General features: G+C 37.5%; 1 protein-coding gene across 4 annotated transcripts in view; it reads right to left on the bottom strand.

Moving 5' to 3' along the window:
• Positions 1–1,871: 1,871 nt before the first annotated feature.
• JAG2 (jagged canonical Notch ligand 2) overlaps positions 1,872–19,573 on the bottom strand; it is a 73,069-nt gene continuing 55,367 nt past the window's right edge. For all 4 annotated transcript variants that reach the window (XM_030004116.2, XM_030004135.2, XM_030004125.2 and 1 more), the window contains 13 exons: positions 19,403–19,567; positions 18,697–18,810; positions 17,168–17,281; positions 16,673–16,786; positions 15,607–15,723; positions 14,536–14,563; positions 13,381–13,466; positions 11,009–11,122; positions 10,700–10,815; positions 8,804–9,049; positions 8,231–8,362; positions 7,049–7,205; positions 1,872–4,167 (listed from right to left, as the gene is read on the bottom strand). In XM_030004116.2, coding sequence (XP_029859976.1) covers positions 3,695–4,167; positions 7,049–7,205; positions 8,231–8,362; positions 8,804–9,049; positions 10,700–10,815; positions 11,009–11,122; positions 13,381–13,466; positions 14,536–14,563; positions 15,607–15,723; positions 16,673–16,786; positions 17,168–17,281; positions 18,697–18,810; positions 19,403–19,567 — 1,976 coding nt within the window. In that variant the 3' untranslated portion in view covers positions 1,872–3,694. The remainder of the gene's footprint in view (positions 4,168–7,048; positions 7,206–8,230; positions 8,363–8,803; positions 9,050–10,699; positions 10,816–11,008; positions 11,123–13,380; positions 13,467–14,535; positions 14,564–15,606; positions 15,724–16,672; positions 16,787–17,167; positions 17,282–18,696; positions 18,811–19,402; positions 19,568–19,573) is intronic.

Here is a 19,573-nt window from a genome sequence, read left to right as displayed (position 1 = left end):
CCCATTTACTAATTTTCCTCATTATGTAGTCCTTTAACAGATATGATTCTGGAAGTAACATAATGCTTAGCACATGTGCACAGGCAAGAAGTTGAGATGTAGAAGTTCAACATTTCATGTAAAAGCAAGTCAAAAGGAAACAAAACTACTGAATAGGGTGATGTGGAGCAAGTGGAGAAGAGATGCAATTAATTTAAGAGCAGCATAGAAATAAAATCTGCATAGAACAGCTCTAATGTTAAATCATGGAAGTCAAAAAGTTTACTCTTTATTCATCCTCCTCTTTTATTCATCTAGTTTCATGTATCTCAGTCTACATAACTCGCTCTTGGTCATCACATGAAGGTGGCATAAAATAATTCTTGGGTTTGGCAGGCAAACTGCACTGCCAAGTTGAACACTTGTCCATGCTTGTTTTGTGAATCCACGGGGGAACAAGTCCCGGACATGGTACCAGTCATCGGGGAATGCTCTGAACCTTTGTTTAGAACAGTGGGTGATGATGATGACTACTGCTGTGACCCCATTACTTTATATACTATTTCAGTAATACAAAGAAGCAGAACTAGTACCTTCAGGAGCAGTGAGCCAGCTCACTGCTGCATGACAGAACAACAGCCTTATTCTATATGTATATAAAAAATTCTATTATTTCTCCTTTTGCCTACAGCAGCAACACCCACTACATTTATTTGTATTCATGTAAAACCTCCAACAAGGAGCATTCTCTCAGCTATTTTAAGTACATTGTGACTATCAGAAATTGCCCTCTGCAGCAGGTACTCATAAATACTGCAGTCTCTGAGAACAGAGCATCTTACAAAGACATTTTTCTAATCTGGCACTGTCCTGAATGGTTCTAGCATTGCTCCCACTATTTCTGAGGAGCTAACGACAGCCACTAAGTTTTCCCAAGGCACCATGGAGGTGATTTCAGAAAGTCATCATTGAAGAAGTGTCTGTTCCTTATCTCAGCTTTGGATTTCCCACCACCCCCACCAAACTTTGCTTCAAGGGCAGGAGACAGATATTTGAAAAGTGGAAATCAGAGATAACAATAGAATTTGATTTTGAAACAGCTCTCACTTATCAACATAAAGACAGGCCAATACTCCAAGGAAAATAATAACAAAGTAACTGTATGATGACTGGAATAAAAACTCTGCTAGTATCTAGAATTCTGCTTTGGGGGTTGATAGCTACTACTAAGAAAATGCAATTTTTATATTCCATATTATCTTATGTAAGAGTTCACCTTTCACTACAGAAAATATTCTATACAAAAGCCACTCAAGTCACCATAGAAAACAGGCATAGACCTACCAAACTGAAAAACTGAACCATGACAAGTAAAAGGGCTGAATGGCTGCGGAATAGAGAAGAAAGGCATTACTTAAAAATTGAACTCAACTTGGCAAGAATGAGCGTGCAGGGGCTTGAGGGAAACAGCCCTCTTATCACCCAAGGAAGCAAAACAATACTGCTTAGACAGGCCCCTGCTCAGCAGCTGGGCGGAAAGCCGTTTCGGAAAAGGCGCATCGTACGCACGGTCAGTAACTGCCAGCTAAAACCAGCCTTTGTACTTTGCAAAGAGGCAGCGCAGGGAGAGTCCCGGTTTGGGTGCTGAAGGTGTCTGTGTCTCTAGACCACACGTGGGATACCACCTCCCTGCGCAAACCGTTAGTGGTGCAGCAGTGGGCAGAGGACAACGCTGCCAAGTTGGCTCAGGAAGTATCGGCACTTGGATGCAGGCTGTAAGCTCGGGTTACAGGAATTACCGTGCATTAAACCAGGACTTTCACTCCTCCGTCCTTCAGCCTCATCACATCAGAACTCCAAGCACTTAGAAAGCAAACACAATCTGAAGTATCTTACACACAATGAGGGAATCATTTTATTAGATTATGGAAGACAGCAGCATTACAGTACAAAAAGTTACAAGAGTAGCAGAAAAAAAGTGTTTTTGGTTTAAATACTCAGGATTATACTGGGGAACATGAGAAGGATAGTACCCTTTTCTAAACTAACTCCTAACCAGGTTATCAAAATAAGTTTTGAATATTTAGCACAAGTAAAAAAGTTACAACAAACATCATTATAAAATGCTTTAATAAATAGTTTCTTTTCTGAAATTTTTTTTTTTTTTTAAGAACATGTCAAACAAAAATGTATTAAAACAGAAGATCCTGCAAAGCAAATCCTGCGTTCCTGTATAAAATAACTGGTTTCAAAACATTCATGTTTACATTGTTCATGGGCCAGAGTTTATACTCTCAAACATCCGCTCCTCTCACTGGTTGGGTAACTAGGTGTATGTAGTGTTATGCTTCTTCAGTAATTAAAATAAACTTATAGTTTGCCCAGTTAATAGCAATAATAAAGCCTTTAAAAAAAAAACAACAAAAAACGCATAAGCCTTCCATTACAAGTAACCATTTCTAATGAGGTACTCCCATCTTCTGAGCTTGCCAGCCTTTTTTCTTTAGAGCGAAAGATGAATAAAGCACAACACAAACAAGATTGAGGAAAATATTGTTCCCTTCATTAGGCCTGTATTTAAACGCAAAAAAGTAATACCACATGTAATTAACATATTCACAAAAGAAAAAAACAATGCCTCGCTATGTTGGTACTGTACAGTAGATGCACCCGTTAGTGTTCTTGAGATGGGCTGAACATGGGGATAAACAAACATTTCTGGATCTATTTACACGTAAGTGGTTATGTTCCTATGTAAATACAAATGACCAACAGATTCCTAACATTGATTGTATTAACATCACTTTCTAATCTGGACATAATACCAAAAAAAGTCTTATAAACTGCCATAAAACCTCCTTTTCTGCAACATAAATTAAAAGGAATGACATGTAAAAAAAAGACCAAAATATTTAAGTTATTAAATCAAATATACAGAGTGATTCATTTAATATGTACATATTTACAAAAAAGCACTATTAGAAAATAAACTGTGTCAGTTGGGGAACCTAGAGTTCTCACAATTTTACTATATTGATATGGCAGTCTTTGACAGTTGCTATAGAAAAAGTTTAATCTCAAGGCACTTGTCACATGCTTCAATACTGCAATTCTAAAGTAATTAAACAGAAATAAAAAGGCCACTTTTAAACCACAGTTGAAAGATCTCTATAATTTTTTTTGTTCCTATTACAAAGTGTGTAAGGCAAATTTGGAAAAAATCTTACAGAAGCTACTAACGTAACAAGTGCAGTGAGCTGCCATTAATAGAGATTCAAAGTCAAGAAAGCAGTTTAAAGTTCACACAATTTCCTCAACCAGGAGGTTTTAAAGCCACCATTAAATTAGAGCAAGTAATAAAAAGAAATACATTCTGTAAACAGTGTACAGTCTTTTGTAATAAACTTTACACATATTGAAAATACAACCTCTCCTCTGCCACACAGCGAGTGTATTATAAGTAAACTTTACAAAAATAGCAACTATCAAAGATTACTCATTTTTTTCATCTGACAGTCATTGAATAATTTATACAAGGCTAAAGAAACAAAATAAATTTTATTTATTATTTTTATTTATTTTTTTTTTTACGCAAAATAAAGAAACTATGAACATTTGACTCCAGATATTTTTAGTCCTTGATGCAAAGTGGAGATGTCAATTTTTCTCCTCCCCAGTAAGTGTAGGCGCACTGTGCCTACATTCCAAATACAGGTTAGTCTCTACTGCCTTCAAAGTTTGATGCATTCACATTTTTTACAGATCTGTTGTCCATTTTGCCTATTTGATGGGATTTCTTTACTGGACTGCTCTCTGATGTGTCAGATGCCTTTGTTGGCAAAGGCTTCGCAAGTTTGTGAGAGAGGAATTTGTCCATTTCCTCATCTCTTTCCTCCTCTTCATCCTCCTCTTCCTCATACTCTACATACTCCTCTACTGCATCACAAGTTCTTTTTTGAGGAGATATGAAGTTTTTGCATTCATAACGAATGTCTTTGTTACTGTAAGATCTGTCTATAGGATTTCTTATAGGATTTAAAGGTGCCCACTGGTTATTGGCACCTTCTTCTCTGGGAGGACTTCTTCTCTCTCTCTCTTTTCTTCTCTTCCGAGTCCACCACACGCAGATGATTATACAAGTCAGCCACACAATGCTAAATACTGCACAAAGAATTGGAACCAAATAATCTAGAGGGCAAATGAAAAAAAAAAAACAAAGTCTTGAGTTAACAGAACTAGATACGTAGCACCGGACATCTGCAAGAGAAGTATCCACACGTAACTACAGGTTAGCCATAGAAAGACTTTTAAGAGAAAGAGAGATGTCATTACAGCACAGTGATAACTGTCTGAATGCACTAGTTCATCTAGGAATGCTCTTTACTAGTTTAAGTTAGAGTTTTCCCTGCTTAATGATGATGGGGGGAAAATGCTACATTTGAGATGTTTCTTCCCCTCCAACAAACAAGCTGGTTATATAAGCAGCATCTCTTTCTCAAGCACCTAAGCTAAGTTGGCCCAGAAAACCCCAGTAATGCCTCAAGGAAAAAAGTCTATTGTTGTAGGAGGCAGGCTAAAAGAATATTATGCCTCTAAGTTGCTCTAGAAGTACTGGCATTTGCATCAGAAATATGTCCTGCATTTACTATCAGAAAGAAGAGTGCTTTACCATCAAGGGCACAGACCTTTATGTATCAACTATCTCAAAAAACTTTTCAGGTTAGAGCTATGTAACCAAATCAATCAGGCACTCCTTAGGATGTTCCAGTTTGACTTCAGAGTAAAGCCCCAGCATATTGTCACTAGAAATTGTCTTCACCGCTCAATGAATACACAAAACCAGTAGTGCTCTCCCAGCCACACAGACCCAGACTATTTCTCAGGGAAACCATTCCTGAAAAGTTATGTATGTTTAGACGTTCCCCTCCCCCTCCTCAAGGGCTTTACTGCTAGGATAGAACAACAACATTTTTCTACTCTTCTTGATAAGCAAGAATTCACACATGGTAAGACGCAATAAGACATCAGGTGCTTTGCTTTTTGTAGAGACAGCAGGATTGCTCAAAAGCTTTGCAGACAAATCCTGTCAACCTACCACTCCTAGCCTCTGATCCAAACATGAATTCCCTCTACAGTTTTAAACAACTGCTTACAGAATAACCTGCAAATGGCTGTACAAAAACAACCGACTGCTTCAACACCACGGTCATTCATTCTAACGTTAAAGTGTCTTCTGAACATACCCTTATGTGGAATATGACACCTTCTCAAATGTTTCCTTCTGGTAAAGAGGGATGAATAAACTGTGAACATAATTGGCCTCAAGCAATCCAAAAATTGTATTTTAGCAGTTTTGGGAAGAATTATACTCTTAGGAGTAACTGCTATTCTCTCCTCATTTTTCATAAGCAATCTAATTCTAGACCATGAATGGGGGGGAAATACTTTAAGGAAAAAGGAGCTCTTCATACCAGCTTCTCCAAGACTACAATACAAAGCTTGCATTATCACTGCTATCACATCTATTATTTCATCATATGACTGAGGATCCAAGTTTACTTAATAAAAGGTTCTTATACACAGAACTGTCTGTGTACAGATTCCAAATTCAGAATGTTTTTTCTTAAAGCTAGAGGAAATTAAGTGTCTAAATGATCATCTCCATCTAGACTCTTAAGCATCCCACAAAAATGAGATTCTTAACACAGACATAGGGCTTTACATCAGATTTTGTGATAGATTTCCACCTAACTCATCCAGTTAAGGGGTATCAAACCAAATCAAAGAACATGAGAGTCCAGGTTACAGCTTACTTCATAACAACTCCACTTAAAAAACTAGAGGCCAGTGGTCAATACTGAGCATCCATATTAAAATGAGGAGTCTGGAAACCATTCTCTAGCACTAGCTGCAAGAGAAGTCAAAGCCTATCCACTTTCTTAGGAGAATCTTTGAATTTTATTGAGGTGAGAAGCAAAGTAATCTCCATCCCTTTTGCCCTAGCACACAATCAGAAGAAAGAAAGGCTGAGGTATGTCAGAATCTCAGCTCGATTCTTTATCATCTACGGGATTTCTGTTCAAGACAAGACCAAAGCTGGTACACTCCTTCAGGGGAGTTGGGGAAATAGTACATTTGCCAAGGCTTTAGCAGATGAAAGGCATTCCCTAGAAGGGAAATGCAAGGGAAGTGGAACCAGGCAATTTACTAATTATTTGGACTATGGGTAGAAGATCTTTCAGAAGATTATGTTGGGAAGGTCTAGGAAAAACTTGGGAGAGTCTCCTACTATTTTAAGATTTCCACTCTGGGGCTTAGCTGAACTGGAACCTACCAGGGGTCTTCCACAAGACTGTCTCCTGCCTCCCCCAGGCAGGAACAGAGGCATGCAAAATCTTCAACTGCTTATTTTGGCATAGCTCTTGGAAAGCCAATATTCAGAGGTAAAGGTCTCTCCAATCACACCATATCCTCATTAAGAGGAATGAACATTACATTTTAAGCCAGCTGTGCACTAGTGAGAAACACATGTTGAAAAACAGAGCAAAGTTTTATGTTATCGTGGCCAAGTACTGGAAGATACTAGACATCTTTAAGTATTGTTAAGGTAAATAAAACATAAGCACTTCAGAAGAGAATTGGTATCACACTATGTGTCTTCCCCCTCCCCATATTTTCATTACTTCACAGCCTCAGTTTCTACAGTGCAGCAGGATCAAGGGCTGAGGTTGGCTTAACTTTAATGTAGGAGAATCAGAAAGGATTTGAACAGCTCATGAGAAGAACTCCTGATCTTGTGAAAGGTATGCTTAGACTGGAGAACAGGGTTGGAAGTCAGAGCCAAAACAGTGGCAAGGGTAGGTGGGGATGCTAGGGATGGGGTTAAGTTTAAACTAGCACACAAGCACACAATTTTGATTTTAAAGCCACTTCCTCTTCAGTTAGTAATAGCAATTAAAGAAACAACCCGATCTATCATTTTCCCCAGCAAGTAAAGAAAGACAAGACTGACAGTAAGGGAACGGAAAATGCTTACACACACAGAAGATGTATGCATTGGGAACCTTACCTGATGATGAATTCCCAACAACGATGGTTTCTACTTTGACTTCAGTTACTGCCAACATAACAGTGCTGTTTTGCCGCTTAGTGATTGCATTTACTATTGTATTAGCAGCATTCTGTATGAGACTATTATCTTGTTCATCTTGATGTGGAACAAAAGACTAAAGGGAGTGAAGGGGAAAAACAAAAAGTTATTGCAATCACCTAACCATGGAAATCTACTTTTTAAATTCAGCTACATCTTAATTGCGTTCACTAGGTTGAATTTACCTGACAGTAGTTACAAAAGTAACCTAGTAGTACAAAAGTACCCTAAAAGTTTACTGTAGCAATAGCATAGCTGGCTCTATCCAAACTGCAGATGCAGTGTCAGACTTGGTGGGTAACACGCCTACTTGTTAATCTAGCATACCTCAAAAGCCAGCTGACTTCCATGTTACTTACACTGCTGAGCTAAACTTAGTCATAGTTTGGAGCACTTCAAGTCATGTGGATTATCTAGATAGAAGCTTGGACTAATAACAGTCTGCTCTATTTATACCATACACTTTGCTTCCTGCATCATGGCTCAGCATGTTCTTTACGGTACTGGTAGACACAGACAGTCCAGCTTCTGCCTGGATAAACACTTTACTATGAAAATTAACTCTTTCTTGGAAACTAAGCAACATGCAAGCACTGAGTGATTGGCCTGTAAATGCCTCTGAAGCTAGTTTTAGCTCAGTAGGGCAATAGCTACTTTCATCTACTCAACTTGCACCTTCTTCTACTTCCCACTTAGCACATACGTATTTAATGAACATCCTGAAGCAGCCATACTTTAAATGCACAGCAGAAACTTCTTCACAAGATCCAGTCCAGCCACCTGCAACCATATCTCCTTACTGAAAAGGTCAATAGCCCAAGATTTCTGACATAACAGGTAGGCACCTGTTCACTAATTTGGGCTGAATTAGTTTTTAGAGTAATTTATCAGGAGGTTGTGGTAGCCTTCTGTTATTAATGAAACCTGCAGTTTCAGCTATCTGGCATTATAGGAAATTGCAAGATCACAAAATTGCTTTGCAGTCAGACTAAGCCACAGACTGCAGTACCTGCACTGAAGTGAAACAAGCTTAAACCTCTTCCCCAGCATAAACTATTAAGAAAACGTTTTTCTATATATTAATACAAGTCTCATACTTACAATAGCAACTTCCACTGCATTCTCTGTGGAGTAAGACAGATCACATAGTATTATCAGAGTTCTGTCCCTAGAAACAGTCCTAGTAGCTGGTAAATACCGAATTTCAGAACAGATATTTTCAGTTGTAGTGCCCTGTTAGAAGCAAGGGAGATTGCATGACTTTTAGTTTAAGGAAAAAAATAGTACATAAAAGTAAACATCTTCAGAGTTTTTGCAGTTACTGAGACCTGATGAAGGCAGCAAGAAAGGGCAAAAAAGTGAAGAACAGGGTTTTGGAATGAAGGGTGAGAAACTGAGCTTGCATGACTATCCTAGTATAGTCTGAGCCCATCTTGAAGTGTAAGAAAGTAGTTCTTTCAGATTTAAAAAACGAAAATAAAATATTCAGTACAAAACGTAATTTTGCCTTGCCCTTTAGACACAGCACAATTAATAGCAATAGAGGAGTCTAATAATAAATTTTGCAAGTTTATGACAACAAGGAGTCATATTAGAAACATTAATCTTCCATGTTTTGACATGGAATATATCCCTACATATATTGCCATACTTCATTAATAATTTTGTTCTCACCTGAGGGACTTTGTCTCCGTTAAAAATTAAAGTAATTCTAGCACAGTCATTGTCCAAGTACCCAGAATTAGGCAGACACTTGATATTGGCAGGCAGAGGTTCAGAGGCACCGCATTCTCCCCAGTCTGTGCATGGTGGCTGAAAACATTTCATATACTTCTCCTGGCATTCTTGACCCATGGGACACTGGTTATTTGAATTATCCCAGTGTTTGTGTAACAGACAAGGTTTTTTCCCACACCACACCTAGAAATTAAAAAGAACAAAGTACTGCTACAGTTAATTGCTCTTATACATCAAATCAAAATAACCAATTCACATAAGATGGTCATGCTCTACTACCGTCTGCAAAAAATCCAGATTTCAATATTGCTGTAGTCCTAGTAGCAGATGGAGTTGCTCTTCCACAAAACGAGGACATTTTGTATGGACAAAAGAGTAAAAATGGTGCAAAGATTACCCAAGACACCACTGACTGGGCATATCTCCTTAGAGGCTTATGGATCTGTCCCACATAACTGAGTTATACAGAAATTCAAGCATCTATTTTGAACTAGTCATCTAGGCTTCTATAATCTAGAAAGAGAAACACCTCCACAAGGATTAATTTCTTTTCAATATTTATACCGAGATCCTTGCCACAGAATGCTGAAGAAGTTAAGGGCTGACGCACATTGGTGATAAGCACTGTCACTTCAACCACTCTCCCAAAAGAAAATAGTATGCTGGTACCCCCAAGTTACTGAGGTGTAGCAAGCTTCCAAATGTGGCTCCATTTCATAATGTAACCTCTAAGATTCTATATAATACTATACAACTATTAGTTTAGGAACCTATGGATTTCTTAAAGCACAGCTGCAGCAAGAAAGAGTATTTTTTCCATTATGCATGAAAGCGCCAAACACCACATATGGTTAAGTTGCATTTACCGCACCACCATTTCTGAGATTCTAGTTACCTTCATGTAGTTATCTTCTGAAGACATCTCAAACTTGAAATCACACCACCATAAAGAGTCTAAAATAGCATTTCTAAATGACTTAGTTATTTCTTTGCCTACAGCGCATACCTAGCTAAACAAAATAAGATTAAGGCTAGATAGATTAGTAAGACCCAGAGGTTTTTAAACTGGTGCTTCCAGTGAAACGTGGGAGACTGCTCTGTAAAGTAATGTTCTAAGTGCTATTAGCGCTCATCTGGACCCACCCACCTAGCCCTACAACTTGTAAGCAGCACTGATCTTGTCTATCTCCAACTGTGATGTAAAGCTGCACAGGTACCACAAATCCACTGAGAAATGCTATCTTGGGAGGGCTGAAAGGCTTGGAACACATATACTAACATGTTCAATCTGCATTTAGGCTAGTCTTATTTTTTTCTAAGTCACAACCACCGGGATATAGTCCATAATAAATATACAAAGGTTGCAATTTGTCAATTCATAAACCTACTGAAGGACAATACAAAAAGATGATTACCCACTGAAGAAACTTTTCTTCCTACATGTCCTTTACCTTGGAACTAATGTTTCACAAAATTAGAAGCTCTAAAACTGTGTTTGTAAAGCTTTGTCAGAGTGATTTATTTATCCTTTCAAGGGTCATTATTCCATTCCAGTTCATATTTCCTTTTCTGCAAGAAATGCCTGTCCACTTCTAGGGAGCTTCTTCTAGCAGGTAGAGAGCAGGACAGTAGCTTATGATTATAAAGACAGTATTTTCACAAGAAGTCATTAGACACTTTTTTTTTTTTTTTTTTTTTTTTAAACAAAGGCAGTTTGGGGGAGACTTATGCAAGAGTCTAGATGGAAAAAAAGAAAAGAGATTAACTTGTGCACAATGAACAGCAAGTTTGTTTCAGCCAGAAGGATGTAAGAACATAGGTCAAAATGCCTACCTTGGTGCAGTCAATACGGCCATCCAAACAGTGGCAGTTGTTGCATTCTTGATCCCACCTGCTGCCATGGGGAAAGGTCATTCCTTTAAGCCAGCAAGGCTTTCCAATTCCAATCACTATGGGAAAAAAAAAAAAAAAAGGCACACTCAGACACTTTACCTCTTCAAGTTACTGAAGCCATACAAGTTTAAATCAGAAAAATACTAGCTACTGTTCCTTACATATCAGACTACTGTATATAAACTCTATACTGGCTACATTGTACCCTACTGTTTTTTGGGTAAAGGTTGATAGCAGATATAGGAATACCTTCTTGGCATCTAGGACCAATTCTTCCAGGGGGACAAGTGCATCGGTATCCGTTTATTTCATCTATACAAGTGGCACCATATCCACAAGGGGAAGACTGGCATTCATCAATATCTAGATAGAAAATAGGTAGAACTCAATGGCAAGGATGTAGAACATTTTAATTAAACATTTACTGAGATGTAATCTGACAATACCCACTTTCTTAACAAAGAAAGGACAGTTTGGCTTCAGAATTAATCCTGTAATTGGATAGTTCTACCATTTCAGCAGTAACCTCTAACAGATTTCTTGTAACTGCACCCTAATTGAAGTTCTGGTGATCAAAGAAGCAGTCATATGCTGACTCATCTCACAGAGCAAAGGTGTTAGACAGCTGAAGGTGCTAATGTCTTCTCCATATTCAGCTATAGAACTGAAGTCACACATCCTGTTCTGACACCAATCTTAGACATTTAGGCTTCCCAGAAAAGCACGTGCTTTCTGGAAGTTATCACAGCACAAGAGCTGTACAATGACTTGGCTCAACAGTGCTTGAAAAAAGTGACTTACTACAATACAATTCACCATAAGGAAGAAGAGTAATAGTTCCGTTTGTAACATTTGATGTTACTTTTCTTAATAACCTTGAAATAGTGAGTAGATTAATTTAGTACATACACAATTAGCACAAAAGCCTCTTAAAAAAACAACCTTCAAAGATTCAGAGGCTTAGCCATAGAAATCTATTGAAAAAGGCAGGGAAGCATAGTCCATTCGATGCACAGCAGTGTGTTGTTATCCTGGGGAAGTGACCAATACTAATTTATACGACAGTCTACCAACAAAGGCAACAGAAACCAACCTGTCAAGTTGTGACCCACAGGCACCATCTGCTTAATTTTCAACCATAACCATTTTCTTCCAAAACATCTTTGAAAAGGTTTCCTTCCATTGAAAACGAAGGCCCACTCCAACCCCTCAGAAAAACTGTTTAAACACCAATTCTTGACTGATGCACAGTATCGTTTCATCTTCTGTGTTTAAAGGACTGGACTTAGAAAGTGAACGTGATAAACGGTAGTAGTAAGACTGTTACCCATGTAGGCCATGGAAAATACCAAATGGATGTGGAAGGGCTTTTGGTTCTATTCTAGCTTCTTTCAGAAGCACTCTAAGATGAAGTTTGATGCAAATACATAAGTATCTAAACTACTACAGGGTTTAACTACTCTTACCTCCTCTTTTCAAGCTATGTTGGTTTAAGATTATCCAGCCTCTGTATGCTGAAAAAAATGACTGTTAACCCTGTTTCTGCTATTAGCCATAAAAGGCATTTTTGTCAGAGCTACTCCTTTTGTCTATACCAGTCTAAACATGAAAAAAAGTCTGCAGTCCCATTACAAATGCACAGTACTTGTCTTTGACTACAAATAGTCCTCTCTGCATTTCTTGTCTGGAAAAGGAGAATTCAATATCTCTCACTGCATGTCTGGATCTAGATACATGATTTATCTGCCATCCCTGGTTCTACAACCAGAGATTACTAAGCTGATGCTACCACAAGTACTAGTCACCCTCTGACTAGAGATGTTGGCTCATTTACTACCTGCCAGAACGAGGATGAAATCTCAACTTGAAAGCACACCAACATACTGATGGAGTAGAAGGACCAAGCCCAACAGCCTTGAGGCTACAGAAGACTCAGTCTGATCTTCTGAAGAGGTAAAAATAAAATAAAGTAAAAATAAGGTATCTATCACATGCAAGTCAAAATGGTAATATTCCATTAAAAAAAACCCAAACAAAAAACCCCACCAACAAAAACCCACCAACTCTTTCACAACACTTCAATGCAGTTTTAGGGTCTTTTGTTCCCCCTTCTTTTCAGTTTCTATCCTTCAGGATAATTCAGTGCAACAGATTTGTTTTATAGCTTTGAAAGACCTTTATCATACTTCTGTTGTTCACATGCCAGCACTACAGTCCTGATGTTTTTGTTTTCATTTGCGATGTCTCAGTGGATTTCAGTTGCTAATGTTAAGTGGAACACCTAGTGATATATGTCATCTTTAACAAGTTGCTTATCAGTAAAAATACTTAATAAGCTTCTATGAAGCCAGCACCCCAGAACCTTCAGAAATGTCTGACAAAGTTCCATGACCAGTCTTTGAGTATAATTTAAGCAACGCAGTTCCATTTAATGAAATGAAGAAAGGAACATAAGTTGCCATTATTTACAAGCTATCAGTACCTGGCTGACTCACAGGTGGCTTCTGCTTCATTATTTGGAATTCAGCTAACCTAATGCTAAAAGGGTGACAGGGTGTTCTTTCCGATTTGTGCGTCAGAATGGTACAATCTTTCAGGTCTTTACCCATACAGGTACTTACTAATTCTGCAGTCAGGACCAGCAAACCCAGGCGCACATTCACATCGAAACCAATTCACACCATCAACACAGATGCCTCCATTGTAACTGTAAAAATAATAAACCTATCATTACACCAAGCGTTCGCGGTGGATCCACTAGTCTAAAGATGAGCAAAAACCATAGGTCTCATGCAGCATGTTCAAATGCATATTTCTATTGTCCCTAGTCATAGTACTTTCTCACTATTCAATAATGCAGAATTTAAAAGTCCATGCTAATTCATAATATGAGTCTACTTAATAAGCCACTGTTTCATTGGTCTCTAATTAAAGCTTTGTTAATTAAACCTTCTGTTTAGGGGGACGATCTATTCCCATCAACAGAGAAAGAATAATGTTAGATAAAAAATACTGCTTGGTAAGTCACCTATAAAACAGCAACGTCCTACAGAAGTGCACGCATGCGTGAGGAAGTGGATCAACAGAACTCAAGGAGATAAAACAGCACTGTAAAGTGAATATGCAGAAAGCCTAGGCTTTTGCAAAGGTGCTTTTTTGTTTTTGTTTTTTTTTGTTTTTTTGTTTGTTTGTTTTTTAATACACAACTACAGGTTATTGCATCAGAATGGACAGCAGAGAAAGATACGGTAGATGGTTTGCCTCATCCACATATCAGTATTTTTCCCTTTCAATCACAAATATCAATGTCTGTATTTAAAATACTCCCACTGTATCTTCCAAAAAATTAATTTTGTTTTAAAAACACATTTATACATAGTATTTGATCTAACAGGACATTTTTATATTATCTATTTATTGTAAATAAACAGGTTTTGATTTATCTTTTTTTTTTAATACTAAAACTCAATTGTGGGTGCTTGAAATGTTATAAAGTCTGATTCATTTCATATCACAGTAATTTACTAGTCACTTCTGGTACAATGACTACACTAAAATACTTCTACCTGTTCATACATGAATCAACTCAGCATTGTTTTGTTGTCTTTGCTGTCAAGGAATAGATAAGGCATGGCAAAAAGCTGTTTTAAGATTTTTACAGAGGCCAGCTTTAATTATTGTAGGGTAGAATTAGTTCTAATCTGGAATGGAAATCCGTATTACTATGCTCACTTTTATTTTCACAATAGTTACAGAAGTGGCGTTCACATACTTACCATGGATGAGGGTTGCAGTCATTGGTGTCTATAAAAAAAAAAAGAATACAGACTAGTGTAACTAGTGGCACATTTATGTTCTAATGTATAATATTATAGTTCAAGGAGACACTATATTTGATGGAAAGCAAAGCAAAGTAATACAGCATTGAAAGTCTTCTTCCATACTTGCAAAAAAAGTTCAATTAGACCTAACAGACCAATGAAAGACCTTAAATTCTATGAATAGACTCACAAATGCAAAATTTTACAACTTCACTGTATTTTGATGTATCAACATCACAGACTGACACACAGTGTGATAGCAACATTACAGAAATAAAACAGGGTAATGGTTGCATTGGTCGTGGATAATTCAACCAGGCTCTAAAAAGCTTTCTAAAGGATTACTACTACTTCAGCATTTCATATGTATACCTGCAACTAGCCAGATTTCTTAAACAAATCTTTCCCATAATAAACAGCTCCGAATTCTTTGTTAGCATTTATACTAGCACTGTCAGCTTTAAAACAGCTGATTAGAGCATATATCAATACAACAGTAATTTCACAGTAGATTTAGAGTAAAAATGGAGCTCAAATTTAGATTTTTTTTTTTGCCCTCTGTCACATTTGGGGGGGTTGGAATTAAAAAAAAAAAAAAAAAAAAAAAAATCAAAGTTGCAAGCTTTACTCCACCTAACCAATTCCTTGTATTGGTACGTCAACATAGTTAACTGCTATCCTCAGAGAAAATGGAACATACACTACTGCCTGACTTTCCACATATTTTTCATTATTAAAATCAGTATTTTCTGCAAGGATTTTTTTGCTCTGCACATGTTCCCAAAAATTATATTTCTATAGAAGGCTGAAAGTCTTATTTTGGCAGAGACTAGGTGCAAAGAGAAGCATGCCAAGTTCTTCATTCATTACTCGAGCATCATCTTCTTTACCTACCTCCCACCCTGAATGATTCAGATATTTTGGCACATGAACTCTATAAACTTGCTTTGTTTCAGTTAACAGCTCTGTGCCAGACACTCCTAATATACCAGGGGAAAGCAGGGGAAGAAAGGAGAAAAGCCTTACTCTGTGTGCATGTACGTCCTTCCCATCCCTCTTTGCAGATGCAAGAAAAGGAATCTCCACTGCCAACACATGTTCCACCATTCATGCAAGGGTTTGGAATACAGCTGCTGTTTTTAGCTTTGAAAACAGAAGAGGTCTCGATTTAGCACAGAAAAATAAAAACTATCTAATCATCTGGATATGTCAATATCACAATCCTGAGTAGCATTTAAGTCAACAGTACAAGACTTACAAGATGGTCAGAAGACTCCAAAAATAGTCACATCACATGATAATCTCTCACCTACCTTTACCACCATCCCAATTCAATTGTTTGATTGAAACATTAAGTTTCACAGAAAAATTATCTATTTTTTCCCATATCTGTGTAAGCGTCCTTCAAATACTGCTGAATTCCTACTTTGCAGTGAGTTACCCAGGTCATGAGGTGTACTTCATAATAAAATACTAGTATTTAAAGTTCAGATTTTGATTAAATGCCACAACTGTATGCAGAAAGTAGAAAAGCTATACTAACTTATCTTCATCCAACCTCTTAGTCCTAATGGAAGTTTCATGTTCAGAAAAACATACTACAGAGACTACATTCAAACCTCAAAGATCAAGAGTAGTTCCCTATAGCAGGCAGTAACCCTGCAAATCCCCTAGGAAGAACCACTTCATTTCATTTTTCCTGAGCATGTCAGCTCATACGCCTTTCGATCACAAACTTACTCCATTATGAACCTTCAAGCAAAGTGGGGGACTAAGTTCCCAAGAAAACTTTTACACAGGGTCTCTAAAGACTAACAGAGAAGTCAAGACTCAAGTCCAAGTGTTCCAAATCTGCTTAGCAGAAGCTATGTGAAAGACCACGTAAGCAGCCTGCAGAGAACAGCTTCCTAAAAATCAGTATCGTGTCAGGTGAGTGGAAGAAATTAATCTAAACTTCAGTCACCAGCCAACTGGAACAGCTTTGAACTAGCCAGCTAGAAGAACGGTGTGCCTATTTACTAAACAGTTAAGTATTATTTAAACACTTCTCTACCTCTTCTGGCTTTATCTGTAGACAATTTAAAAAGCTTACCAGTGTTGCAAGTACTTCCTATCCATTCTGGAGGACATGAACAGCGGAATGTATCTCCATCATCATAGCACGTTCCACCATTGCTACAAGTATTCGCATCACATTGGTATTCACCTATGCATCACAATAAAACAGTTTTAATTTCCACTGGTCATGCTGAATTTTAAGACCAGGTACTTTTTGATCACAAAACTACTTTTAAAGAGACTTCATATTTAAATGCAACAGTACTAGAAATGCATAGTTCCACTTGCTGCATTACAGTAAACAACCAAAAGAGTGGAATCTAAGGGCATCTCTTACAACACTATTTCACTACATGAAGGAATAAATTTTTTTAAATGTTCCATTTTGTTGCTGGGAAACTGGAAAAGGTAATGAATATATGCCTATTATTTCACTGCAATTGTTTTATTTTAAATTTCAGGAACTCTAGTCTCATGAGAAGAAAACAAATCTTTGGATAAACTAAAGATCAAAGTAAAGAACACTTACGTGAATGGCAAGTTTTGCCTTTCCAGTCATTCTTACACTCACAATAGAAGTCATTTACCAAATCAATGCATCGGCCACCGTTGTGACATGGATTAGGAGAACAGTCATTGAAATCTAGAAAAAGAGTTATTCAAATTAGATGATCTAGCCCAGCCAAGGCCATGAGAAAGTATAAAATACTTCTTCATAAAGGAAATAAATTGTGTACTACTTCGGAAGACAGCATTCCTAATTGTTATGGGGTTATCTTTATACAAGCAAGGAAAAAACTCTGATTTAATACAGAACAACATGAATTATGAAAGATTTTCTGACAGCTTAAGAGAAAAAGTATAATTTAGTATGGCTTTTAAGTAGAGCACCAAAGTAGTTTCATTTTTTCAGCAAAGAAGCTGTATTCTGAACTTCAGAGAAAACTTTCTAGTAGGGACCACAATGTCCTGAAAAGGAGCCCCAACCCAGGACATCCACATTAGGTTCCCTCTCCTGCTTTATGTCTCAAAATACAGAGAGTTAAAGCCATTAAATGGCTTAACTGTAAATACACATACATATATATATATGTGTGTGTGTGTGTGTGCATACATACATTAAACATATACGTAGACATACATGAATTTTAGAGGAGGTTCTTTTCACTTGAGAGAAACGTTTTAATAGGTAGAACATAATTATTCCAGACTGAACTTCATCTAGACCACACAGAAAGCTCTTCTGACAGTGATAGGTGCCAAAAGCCTCTCAGTCTTTATTTCACATCTCAATTGGTGCATGTCCTGTAATAAGTCTCAGCAAGTCCTTGCCATCATGTTTTAGAAGGGGCTTCATTCAGAGCAGAAAAAGAACCAACTGCAGTTTCATCTGAGGTAACATAACCATGAACTGGCCTAGTAGGCTTCTTTGTCAGCTAAGGCCCAGTATGTCTCAAGCCAGAGCAGCAAGAGTAAAGGCCTGCTCCCACTGAACCCAGAATAGAAAACACTGACTCATGATATTCATTGAGTAAAAATTCAGGCTTCAACAGTTCTTTTCTTACTAAAGGAATAGATATTAAACTTATAAATTCCTTCAGTAAGGTGGAAGCACATTATAGTTTGCACTGGCTTGAAGATAAAAAGCTTTTCAAGTTTGGGAACTACTGCATATGAGTAGACTGGGTGAGGGACAAACTTATGTACAGTAAGTACTAAGAAGTACATATGCTTATAGCAATAAATGCAATATAATGAGTTGACCCCCTAACAGGGTATATTCACTTTTGCCTGTACTTGGGAGAAAAAGAAGTTCTCTCCTCCTGAGATACATCCTGTACTATACCAAAGAATCAGATTATGGTCATATTAAAGGAACTGAGCCTTTTAGAGCTGCTACCCAAAAATCTTCTTGAAAATACTTTTGCAAACAATACTGGGTAGACTGTAATTATAGAACAGAGAAACTACCCCATTATTATTAACCACATACCAACCATCACTAACTGTTACAGCAAAGTTGTAATATTTGACCCTGCAATGCTTAGCAGTACTCACTTGTGTCACACAATTCTCCTTCCCAGCCACTTGAGCAGAAACATCTAAAAGAATCAACTTCATCAATGCACGTCCCACCATTCTTGCAAGGTTTCCCAAGACAATCATTGATATCTATGACAAAAAGTCAACAATTATCACTCAAGGCTGTCTTCACCTACCTAAAGGAATGATCTACACTTGTGTCTCTAGGAAAAGCAGCACAAAGTTATAGTCCATTTGTACATACATAAGAACAGCTCAAACATCTGTTTTCAAGTCTGGTAAGGTTTCTAGATGTAGTCTCTCATGTAGCAAGTCAAACCAGGGCGTTAAGTTTACCTGGCAAAAATATCCAGGCGTTCAAGAAATACCTGGAACAGCAATATACACACTCCTAAGTTGTGCTGTCAATGTGTCTGTCCCTTCTTTATCATTCCCATGTTGGTGAAATCCATGGTGTCTTGTAAGACCGTACATAAAGGTAGCGGGTACAGACACATTCACAATGAAGTTGGAGAAAACCAGTTTTCTTTCACAGAGGAAGCGTGAACCACTACGAAAGACAACTGTTACCAGAAGAAACTGGATTTCAAGCAGTACACCTGAAACAATGCTCTGTGCAACTTAAAATAAAACATTAAGATTTTAATAATGTTGTAAAGATTCATAACAAAAACTTTAAGTTTTAGAGCAACAAAATCATTTGGCAGAAACTCCTACTTACTTTCATGACAGTATATTCCAGTAAAACCTCTTTCACAGGCACAAGTAAAATTCCCTCCTGGCTGACTAATACACCGTCCATGAGGCCCACAAACATTAGACGAAATGAAGCGAATTCCTTCTTGGGTAGCATTAGTGAAGACTTCTATTGTACAGCTATCTATTACTAAGA

The sequence above is a fragment of the Aquila chrysaetos genome, chromosome 2 (genome assembly GCF_900496995.4).
Source record: "Aquila chrysaetos chrysaetos chromosome 2, bAquChr1.4, whole genome shotgun sequence".
In the NCBI taxonomy this organism is placed as follows: Eukaryota; Metazoa; Chordata; class Aves; order Accipitriformes; family Accipitridae; genus Aquila; species Aquila chrysaetos.
This window is presented reverse-complemented; position numbering and strand designations above follow the sequence as displayed.